The sequence below is a fragment of the Rosa chinensis genome, chromosome 7 (assembly GCF_002994745.2).
Source record: "Rosa chinensis cultivar Old Blush chromosome 7, RchiOBHm-V2, whole genome shotgun sequence".
In the NCBI taxonomy this organism is placed as follows: domain Eukaryota; kingdom Viridiplantae; phylum Streptophyta; class Magnoliopsida; order Rosales; family Rosaceae; genus Rosa; species Rosa chinensis.
Window position 1 is genome coordinate 57,596,108 of NC_037094.1, and position 12,288 is coordinate 57,608,395.

Below are 12,288 nucleotides of genomic sequence, written 5' to 3' on the forward strand. Positions count from 1 at the left end.
TAGCCAATTTCACCATATTTTCGAATCCAATCGGACTAGTCAACCGTAGTCACTTATATGTTTTATTGGTTGACCGATGGCGTGGCAACCGCGAAACGTGCTTATTTTTTCACATCACGTTTGTATATATTCCATCGATGGATGTGCGTGGACATAAGATAAAAAAAATTAATTTTAATTACAAACACATTGGTGTATACCAATTTTATTCCTCTAGTTGTATGACTTATACATTGCATTTAAATTGTTTAGGTTCATTCTAAAGCAACCATGAAGTAGAAAATGAATTCGGAGAAACCAACCGCTCGATGGAGAGATTGTAATGTTTTATGGTGATTGTAGAAAATCTAGCCAATTTCGTTATTGTTTCGAATTCGATCAACTAGGTCAAACGTAGTTACTCTTATAAACCTATATTTATATATCATACACTCCAAAGAGCAACCCCTATCAATTCAAAGAAAATGAAAAAACCGACCGTTGGATGAGTTTATTACAATAAATTATGAGTGTGGTAAAAAATTTAGCCAATTTCACCATATTTTCGAATCCAATCGGATTAGTCAACCGTAGTCACTTATATGTTTTATTGGTTGACCGATGGCGTGGCAACCGCGAAACGTGCTTATTTTTTCACATCACGTTTGTATATATTCCATCGATGGATGTGCGTGGACATAAGATAAAAAAAATTAATTTTAATTACAAACACATTGGTGTATACCAATTTTATTCCTCTAGTTGTATGACTTATACATTGCATTTAAATTGTTTAGGTTCATTCTAAAGCAACCATGAAGTAGAAAATGAATTCGGAGAAACCAACCGCTCGATGGAGAGATTGTAATGTTTTATGGTGATTGTAGAAAATCTAGCCAATTTCGTTATTGTTTCGAATTCGATCAACTAGGTCAAACGTAGTTACTCTTACTCTTATAAACCTATATTTATATATCATACACTCCAAAGAGCAACCCCTATCAATTCAAATAAAATGAAAAAACCGACCGTTGGATGAGTTTATTACAATAAATTATGAGTGTGGTAAAAAATTTAGCCAATTTCACCATATTTTCGAATCCAATCGGATTGGTCAACCGTAGTCACTTATATGTTTTATTGGTTGACCGATGGCGTGGCAACCGCGAAACGTGCTTATTTTTTCACATCACGTTTGTATATATTCAATCGATGGATGTGCGTGGACATAAGATAAAAAAAATTAATTTTAATTACAAACACATTGGTGTATACCAATTTTATTCCTTTAGTTGTATGACTTATACATTGCATTTAAATTGTTTAGGTTCATTCTAAAGCAACCATGAAGTAGAAAATGAATTCGGAGAAACCAACCGCTCGATGGAGAGATTGTAATGTTTTATGGTGATTGTAGAAAATCTAGCCAATTTCGTTATTGTTTCGAATTCGATCAACTAGGTCAAACTTAGTTACTCTTATAAACCTATATTTATATATCATACACTCCAAAGAGCAACCCCTATCAATTCAAAGAAAATGGAAAAACCTACCGTTGGATGAGTTTATTACAATAAATTATGCGTGTGGTTAAAAATTTAGTCAATTTCACCATAGTTTTGAACCCGATCTAATAGGTCAACCGATTACCGATATGTAGAATATATATATATATATATATGCACATATTCTATATAGAATAATAGAAGTATAAGAACTTCCACACACACACACACACACACACACATATATATATATATATATATATATCTCTATATATATTATTATATTATATATATAAACACACACATATATAAATATATATACATATATATAAACACACACACACACATATATATATCTCTATATATATATTATATATATAAACAAACACACACACACACACACATATATATATATATATATATCTCTATATATATATATCCTCTATATAAACACACACACACACACATATATATATATCTCTATATATATATTATATATAAACACTCACACATATATAAATATATATATATACATATATATAAACACACACACATATATAAATATATATATACATATATATAAACACACACACACACACATATATATATATCTCTATATATATATTATATATATAAACACACACACATATATAAATATATATATACATATATATAAACACACACACATATATAAATATATATACATATATATATAAACACACACACACACACACACACATATATATATATATATAAACACACACAAATATATATATCTATGTGTGTGTGTATATATTTATAAACACACACACACATAACTACAAATATATATATATATATATATATATATATATAATATTTTACGGGCTTTTACGGGCCGGGCCTAGTGGGCTTTTACGGGCCTGGCCTACGGGCCGGGCCGGGTTTTTGCGGGCTTTAGGCCGGCCGGCCCTCGGCCCACCAAGGCGGGCTTTTGCCGGTTTTTTGACGGGCCGGGCCGGGCTAAAAGCCCTCCGGGCCGGCGGGCCTCCATCAGCCCACTTGATCCGCGGGCTTTTTGATGAGGCCTAAATTGTCTGCAGGCCAAGTTAAGACTTTCATGTTCATTGCATGACTTGACTAACTGCCCGAGATTACCCGTTCTGGTGTTTTTGCCCGATGCACCGAGTGTCAAGTGTTAACATCTTCAAGCTCGAGGAAGATGAAAACTCATTTGCTACTTCTCCATCTCTTGCTTGTATACTTGTGTTTAGGTTTTCATGTGGATTTTTAAGTTGTACAGGAAGAACAAATGGCATGTGTTACAATAAACATGGTCAAAACAAATAGTGAAAGCTAGGTTCTGTCCAAGTGAATATAGAGAAACCGCACACTCAAAGAACCGCCAAACCATTCACCAACATCCCCACCAAAAATATACCAGAATCTCCGGTAGAAGATTCTGTGAATGCCCGGACCTGTCAGTGGGAGGCATTTATTTACTTTTAATTCCTTTAAACTTAGATTCAATGCAAATGTAGAAAAAGCTATTTTCTAGTGGCATCCAAAAGAGTAAGAAAGAAAAGGGGAGAAACACAATTGAATAAGCATTGCCTACTATTAATGTAACATTTGGTGCATCTCTTCACCAATTCCTGATAAATCATCAAAGGTATGGATAACAATAACATTGTGAACCCATCAATAATCACCATTCCAGTTAAACCATATGCGTGAGTTATAACCCTTTCAACAGGCTTCAAATCTATAAGACTCCAAAAGTTAATCTTCAAATTGCCTAACAGACTACGCAGCCATAAAGACACTAAATTCCTTGTTTTCCCTATATAAATAATCAAGAAAAGGTTATCTCCACCGGCCACTGAAAATCAGGCACCAGAACAGCCATTTTAGGTAATGATGCCTAAATCCATCATTATGGGATACGATTACTTGGAAACTGGATGCTTCTCATCTGCGACATCGCTAGGAAGATCAAGCCCATGAGGAATTTTTCCAGGATAATTAGTTGCTGAGGTGGAATTTGACCCTATCAAACTGTGAATATAATGACAAAAACATCAAGATCAAAATCAAAGTAAAAGAAAAGAAAAAAATGCATAAGGGTTTTCAGACAACAAGCTTACCCCCTATCAACAATTACCATGGAACGAAGCTCGCAATTGGCAAAGCTGCATAACAAAACGCCACTCTTATGCTCAATATTCATCCAAAATAAGAAGAAGAAAAAATATGGCTGTGCTTGGTACAAACTACAAAGTCTAGAAAATCGAGCCATTTTGAATGTCATCTCTACTGATACAAATATAACATTTACGGTGCTGTGATATGTAATAGGCTAATTGCTTCCTAATGTGCATGCATGCAACTATTTAGAAAAAAGTAATGACCAGGTAAGGGACACCACCAGATCCAAATATCACAATATGCAACATTTCGCAAGAACAGAGCTTGCAATTGCAGTGGGGAGCTTCTCACTCAATTTCATAGTGTTTATAATTACAATAAAAGATTCAAACCTGATTCGACCAAAAAGATTCTTGCTGTTGAATAAAGCAAGAAAAAGGAGAACTTACTGCGTGGATATTTCACTCTTAATGGATGAATGGCAATCATTTCCAAAAGCACTCAAGGTGTGGTACAAGAATCCACTATGGGTAACAATTGCAATATTCTCTTCTTTACGCGTCCACAACCTGCACCAATTCAGAGTGAGAAAATAGAATACCAAATTAAAAACTTTTGATATTTCCAATACAGGAGCAGATAAAGAACGACAAACCCAGATCCATTGCATTTCCACAAAATTAATTATAATTAATTCAACATCTAGTCAAATGGCATAGTAGTTTATTGTGGATCAACATAATTCCATTATCTTTCCGTCCAATTTCAGAAACAAATCTCCGAAATGAAAATAAAGGAACATGTCTAGATACTAAGAATGTAGATGTTAAGATGCATGCAAAACTCAACCAAGTGGTGTTTTATTCACAAGGGTCAAAAACTAGCCTATAGAGCATACTAAGGAAATAAAAGAGATGGTACTTGGGTCAACACCTCTGAACTATGAACAGATGCAACAATCCCAGACACCTCATTAAACTGAAATTGTGTAGAGGTTCAAATCTTCAAGAAAGACCCACCATACAAAAATGTGATTGATAAATTAAATCCTGACGTGCTAGAGGTAAGAATACATCATGAAAAGTATACAGTATAATCTACAAACTCAACTTGTGAAGATACTTGGGTTATACAGCATGCAAACACCTTCAAAACCATGGATTGATGCGACACACCCACAACACGATGTTTCTATAAGCATTGAGCACAAGTATAAAGAGTTATACTGTAACACATACATTATGACTACTGATATGCATGAATGGCCAAACAGTTTTTACAAAAGCATGACACCAACAACTTCAGTCGAATGGATATCATTCTAGTATGCTAACTGCCATACCCTTCTACTCACTTTTCTTTTCCTACAAGATACTTTCATTTATCCTGAACAACTAAAAAGATGCAGTTACAAACCGATAAAAGAAAAAAAACATAGAAAAAGGTAAATGAAAAACATATGTTAATTAAAGGTCACCAGTTCAAAAACTTCAGTCCTCTAGCTGCAACTTCTTCATTCTTCTCTCTTATGTCAGGCGTCCACAAAATGTCGTCATTATTCTCTATCTAAACAAAAGTTGAATCAAGAAAAGATTCTAATCAATCTAAGTTCATAGATAGGCTAGCAACCAAAACTAAGAGTGACAAGAGTATGACAGTCACAGTTTTTTTTTTTTTTTTGTCAATTTAAAAATTACAATAAATTACTTGCCAGTGAGAAATCAATTGCAGGGAAGAGAGGCCTATACTCGCTAATGCTTCTTCTCTTATCACATGGATGAACACCCTGCAGCAAAAGAGGAAACACAGAACAGTCCAACCTTCAATTAAAACCAACTCATTGTGGGAAGCACAGAAGGGGGTGGGGGGATTCCATATAAATTCTTTGATCATTGATATGCAATTCAGATGAACAAGCATGAAATATGTTCAAAACAGATATCTTATAAGAATCCTGTGACTTTATGAGGAACAGAACCTGTGCAGAGCGTTGTATACAGTACAGATATTAGAGTGGTACTATCATAAATGTACTCAAAATCTAAACGCACAGGTAACAATTGCCTGACATGCCAAATGATTAATCTTAATCTTATTCCCCATGAAAGTTAACTAGGATTTTGCTCTACTTTCCCCTATTGTGCAATCATTACTGCCGTATATGTATTCCAGAAACGTGCTACATAGACCCTTTACTGTTCACTAAGTGTCCTTGATGAAAGAATTTGATAAAGGTGAGGGTATCTTGGTGCTGAGGGTCAAAAAACAAATAAGAGGAACAATTTGGCAAAGGTAAATAAACCCCAAGGCATATACCCGCCATCCATACAGGAGATCATATGACAAAGCTTAAACTTGCATTAGCTACCAATAGAAAGCAAAACTACCATATGAGTCGCCCAAGCAAATAGCTAAAGTAGGTGAATGTTTACTTTGATGAAGCAAGATTCTACTTCACTTTGTAGTCATATACATAATGCAAGAATACAGACATAGAATCCAGCACATTTGGCAGAAAATAAAAGACTAAGATGAAACCAAACAAAGCTACGATATGACTAATTACATCAAATAATTGGACATTATTAAATACTGTCAGTGAAGTCAAATAGGGCATGGTATAAGATACAAAGCAAACCAGTACTCTCCATATATGAAGCAGGACTCTCTATATAAACATTATATATATATATATATATATATATATATATTGCTAATATTAAACTTTAACATGACATACCAAATGTTCCCGGCATAGTTCAACTGCTACAAATGGTGGGCAGTTTAGACTTGAAATTGCAGCATGGCTGCTGTTCCCAGCATTTTCAACCATTAGAGGAGGTACATTTATCCCATCTGTGTATGCTTCACCACCAAAGACACCCACTGCTGTCTGCATGGTCCTACAATGCAACATTGATCAAAAGAGGCTGTTTGTTTTTCAATTTCTAGCAACTGATACACTTTTGTTCTTAATTTTTTTGGTAATTACATAATATCCAAAAGAAAAAGGTGGCTTGACAAATAGTAGCCCACTGTTTCGAGGAACATATCAACCTATCATTTCTTTTTTGTATCAACCCATCATTCATTCAGTTATTCAAGACAATCAAAAATGAACACTAACTCAATTTCATGAACCTCAGAAACTCAAAGCTATAATCCATTTTTAAAGACAATTATAAGCAAGACTAATGTGGGCTAATATAAGCAGCCTTCGAAGTTGGGCACATACATAGGAAAATTTAAATTTACGATTAACATTATATTAGCTCGAGCCTGTATGCAGTGAAGCAATTCTCTCATAACCATTTAGATTATTAGAAAAGTCCCACTGTAGGTTGAACCTCATACAATAATAGAATATGATGTTTATAACTTATGCATATACTTCCAGTTTATATTCTTGAAAGATATCCATCACCGCTTTCTAAAACTTCCCGAAAAAGTAATAACTCCAAATATTAACAATACCTCAGGTTTAAGACTAAACATGGTAATCCTATGTCCTGACAAATTAACTCAACATGCTAACCTCCCAACAACAATAAAAAGCCAAACCAAAAAAAAAAAAAAACAGCTGCAACTATTTCTTACTGATCGATGAAAGAAAACAGCCCATGAATCAATAGAAAGGTAGTGATCCCTCATGACTCAAAGGTCTGCAGCATCAGAATCTCTAGAACAATGGTAACAATATAAACTGTTTATCCATTCTGATTTAGAGAAATTGAGTTGTTATTTATATATTCCTCTAATTCTAAAGCAGCCAATTGTTAACCCAAGAAATTAAATCAGAAATGGTTCCCACTTGCTCAATTTTATATTCTACAATTACAAGGATTGGTTAATCTTATCTTCATAAACATGCTGAGAATAATCATTCTAAAAATTTTCAATCACATTGAACCTGCAACATTCATTTCTTTATTTCCTAGTAAAAACAGTAAGCTAAGGAGGAAGTCAAAGACGACAAGGTGTACATTTCTATGGTTGTCTGACCCAACCAAGACTGTTCGCTACTAATTTAAAATAGTGCATGAAACAGTGTCTTGTTTCTAGAATTTTGTCATATATTTCTACTGAATATAATTTTTCCCAACCTGAAGTGTTTATGTGAGTCTGAGTATGAGAGAGTGACCAGACAATTCTTTTCTCATGTTTGATCCTAAATATAAACATTCTAAAAGCTCCAAATGGAAAATAAAGGGAAAAAGATTCATGAATAAACACACAAGTTGACAACTGTAAATGACAATATAAGGTCCACTGGTTCGTTATACATGAGTAAATGGATCCAAAACAGCGCATGATCATAATTAGAAAATTTAGAAAATATAAAATCTGAAAATAGGGAATACCTTAGCAAAGGAGATGTGATCACTAAATCAATTTTTTTTGCAAGTCCACATGCTCGAACATGCTTTTGCAGATTATCAACCTGTTATGAGACCAAAAGATCATTCTGCAGAATTTGTTGATTTGTTTTGGAAAAAGAACACATAGAACCAGACACAAACTTTAAGGAGAAAGAATCAAATAAAGTTATCCTGCCTGGCAGTACCTTGATTATTTTGTTACTTAGTACCCTGTTTTGGCTATACTTGAAGCTTATTTTCCTTGTTTAAGACCGTCTGTTATAGAGGACTAGTTATATTAGCTTTTATCATATCAATACACAATATCTGTTCCCAATCAATTGTACATTACAATCCAATGTCATATAACAACAGAAACTGAAAACGGGCCTTAATCCTCACTTATGCTCTTGTTTGGATTTTGATAATATGGGTCCCTAAGTCCAATTCCAATTTCAAAATAATAAAACTTACAGCAAGTTCAAACAAGAATACAGTATGGATTGTACAATGCGATTAAATTAGTGCAACTGACATTTACCAAAGGAACCCAAAGTTTCACTATAAATAAAGCATAATATCACACTGTTATACAAGACATTTTCATTAGTTATTGAGTACCTGTTGCCAGCCAAGAGGGGTAAGATGTGCATCAAAAAGATCAAAAGACATGTAAGCCGAATGGTCCTTTTCTCCTTCCACATTGTGAATCCCTTGTGCATGCCTCACCTGTGAACGTAATCGCTTAGTCCAATACCTACTGAAATGAATTTCTTTTCCCAGAAAAGATAAAATGAGGAACTAAGAACCAGAATTATGCACACAAACCAGGTGAATAGTTTTCGAACGGTGCAAAGGGTAGAGAGTTGTGGCACCTGCGGCATCCATATCTGCATCAACCACCCCAAACAATGAGGAAGAAGTAAACCAAGAAGAAACCCAAAACAAAAGAGCGTGAGCATATGCTAAAGGAATATACGGTACAACGAAACCCAACGCCACAATCTGGGCCCAAGGTTCATGTACACTAAATGAGGATCTTATTCTTTTATATCCCAAAAGGTCCTCACATTTTGTCCAAGAACAACATGGGAGCACAAAATCAGCATAAAGGTATATACTTTTCTTTACATCTAAAAAAAAGATTTCACATTTTGACTATTGAAGATCTTAACAAGCAATAAAACGATCACCCATATTCTCAACTAAGCAAATCTCCACAAATACCCAAAAGGAAATCATAAAGCTTTAAACTTGATTTGATGATGATATCAAGTAATTCAAGAGCAAAGCCCACAAAGCATGTATTGATGTGAGAACAACAATTCCCTAAAGCCAGATAGACACTAATTACCAAAAGAGGAAGATTGAGAAGGCGTCAATGGAATGAGGAAACAGAGATGAGGATTAGAGTACCTGGTGGAGAAGAGAAGCAGAGGAGGATTGAATGTTTAGATTTTGGCAACTTTGAAAACTGAGTGGGGACAGAGAGGGGAATATGTGAGATGTGGGGGGTATATATAGAGGAAATGGAAACGGTCATGGTTGGGAAGGGTGGCTGTGTGAAGCCCAAGGAGAGCTGAAATTACGTGAAGGCTTTTTGGGTATAATAATATCTTTGAGCATGTATGTATGACTATGCACGAGCACATGCCGCATGTTAACAGGTTCAATGATATTTTGGACCAGATAGAGAGAGACAGAGAGACGTATGCCAATTGGCATGGCTCTTCCTCTTGCGCAGCTCCTTCTGATGCTCTCGGACTTTACCCCCTTTCCTCCTTCCATACTCAACTACATCATATGTCTACATCGTCCAATGAAATAATTTTTCTTTTCTTTTTATTTTTTTTTAAATAAGTGTCACCATAAGAGTTTTTTTTTATTATTATTTTTTTTCTTTTTAGAAGAGTGTCACTATAGGTCTCGTTTGGTTCACGGAAATGAAAGTAATTCCTTTATCTTTCTTATGGGAAAATAAATTTCCTAAGAACTTTCAATTCCGATGTTTGGTAACGTAAGGAAAGTTATCTTTAGTAGTACATCACTGTTGTGATATTTTTAGCTAAATTGATAATTATTAAGGAGTAAATACTCTAAATGGTACCTGAAGTATTACAAAAGATATCTCTTTGGTACCTACAATTTTTTTTTGGGTCATTGACCTAAAGCCCCAAAATGAGCAAAAGTTTTCTCATTTACCCCAGCAACAGATTTTTATTCCTCCTTACCCAATTTAAACTAAATTGACATTTTTACCCTTAGCCTAATTAAAAAATTACATCATGCCATACTTCTCTCTCTCTCTCTCTCTCTCTCTCTCTCTCTCTCTCTCTCTCTCTCTCTCTCTCTCTCTCTCTCTCTCTCTCTCTCTCTCTCTCTCTCTCTCTCTCACATCAAAGTACAGGAGCTCAATCTAGGCACCTCCGGCGAACTGGACCGACTTGATTCCCCACCTCACCCCTCACGGCTGCGCCGACGCCCTCGTCCCCTCCTCCTCCTCCCCCCTCTACTTCGACTCCGCTCACGTGCGCACGCCCTTCCCTGAAGCCCGCCGCCTCATGACGACCAAAAATGATGCGTTCGTTTCCTACGCACAGCAGCAGAACAATTGCTTCCCCTCTAAGTACTCGCCTTTGGCGGCAGACTGCGATCCGCATATCCAATTCGCCATCGAAGCCTAGGTTGCTGACCCGAGGCCGTCAACATGTGGATTGGGGACGAGCGCTCTACGACGTCGTTTCACAAGGATCAGTACGAGAATCTCTACGCTGTGATCACGGGACAGAAGCATTTCCTCCTCCTCCCTCCCACCGATGTGCATCGAATGTACGTAAGGGAGTACCCGACCGCTCAATATTCGTATTCTCCGGTCACCAGAGAGTTTGAGCTGGAAGTGGAGAGTCCGGCTAGGTCTGTGCTTTGGTCTAGCTGGAAATGAACAGCTCGTCAAGTTCATTTTGTTCTTCAATGGGCCTAGGCCCGTACGATTAATCCAGGAGAGATGCTTTACTTGTAAGTTTTGAATTGATTTCATTGATGCAGAAGGCCCACAAGGAAAAAAAAAAGTTCTATTGGGGCAATAGACGTTTGTTGAAGCGTCTATTGGGGGGCAATAGACATTTTGAATTGATATAATTTTCTCATTTTTTTTATTTAATCAAAGTTTATTTGTCTAAATTTAAAGAGATTGGTTCTTATTCTGGCGACTGAAAGTTCTGTTGGGGGGTAATAGACGTCTATTGGGGGGCAATACACGTCTATTAGGGGGTAATAGGGGGCAATACATGTCTATTAGGGGGCAATACACGTCTATTTGGGGGCAATAGATGTTTTAAGTTGATGTAATTTCCTCGTTTTTTTCCTTTAATCAAAGTTTTATTTGTGTAGTTTTAGGAAGATTAATTACCATTTCGGTAATCTAAACGTCTATTGGGAGGCAATAGACGTCTATTGTGGGGCAATACATGGCTGATAGTCGTCTATTGAGGGCCAATAGACGTCTATTAGAGGGCAATAGACGTCTATTGCCCCTCTATTAGGGGGCAATAGATGTCTATTGGGGCAAAAAAACTTTCCGGTGAGATTTTCAGCAAGTTCCGGTGGGCGACAGCCAGTGACCGGAATCCGACGGTCGGTGACCGGATTCCGGCTGAAGTTGGCCAGATTCTGGCGGAAGTTGGCCGGATTCCGGCGGCCGGTGACAAGCTCCAGCGAAGTCTCCTATGATTTCTCTCTCTTCCATTCTCTCTCTCTCTCTCTAAGTAACAAAGGGGTAAGGGGTAAAATGGTATTAAAAAAAATTAAAAAAAAAAAAAAAAATCTTAATGGGGTATTAGGGAAGACTCTCTTAGAGTGTATTTGGTAAGAGAGAATTAAAAAAACTTAATGGGGTAAGTAGGAAAAAAATCCCTAAAAATGGGGTAAATAGACAAAACCCCTTCTTTTTTTTTTACCCCCAATGCTACCTCAATTATCGTACTGTTAACCAAATATAATATTTCCGTTAGTTTCCTCGTTCATATGGCAAATATTAATTTCAACCAGGTTGAGGTTGAGCCATCAATTATAGTTGGTTCATGGTTTTAGACTTTTTAGTTTTCTTTTTTACTTTGAGACTAAAAAAAATAATTCTGCTAAAAAAAAGTCTATGTAATGGGTTTAAAGATTGGAACCTTAGGTATAACATCAATGACTAAGATAATATTCCATATATCCATGATCCAACGCATCGTAAAATTTTCGATGAATAGAAAGTTAGAAACCCTTAAGATCAGCTGAAAAAAAAAAAAAAAAAAAGACAGGCGAAGGAGATAAAT

The 12,288-nt window shown here is 35.9% G+C and overlaps 1 protein-coding gene across 1 annotated transcript; it reads right to left on the reverse strand.

Moving 5' to 3' along the window:
* Positions 1-3,049: 3,049 nt before the first annotated feature.
* Positions 3,050-9,592, reverse strand: LOC112176499 (phosphoglycerate mutase-like protein 1). The gene is made up of 10 exons (XM_024314456.2): positions 9,386-9,592; positions 8,798-8,859; positions 8,591-8,698; positions 7,973-8,052; positions 6,352-6,514; positions 5,323-5,397; positions 5,089-5,177; positions 4,061-4,180; positions 3,611-3,655; positions 3,050-3,521 (listed from the first exon to the last, which is right to left on the reverse strand). The coding sequence occupies exons 1-10, from the start codon at positions 9,510-9,512 to the stop codon at positions 3,413-3,415; spliced, it is 978 nt and encodes a 325-aa protein (XP_024170224.1). The 5' UTR covers positions 9,513-9,592; the 3' UTR covers positions 3,050-3,412.
* Positions 9,593-12,288: the final 2,696 nt, after the last annotated feature.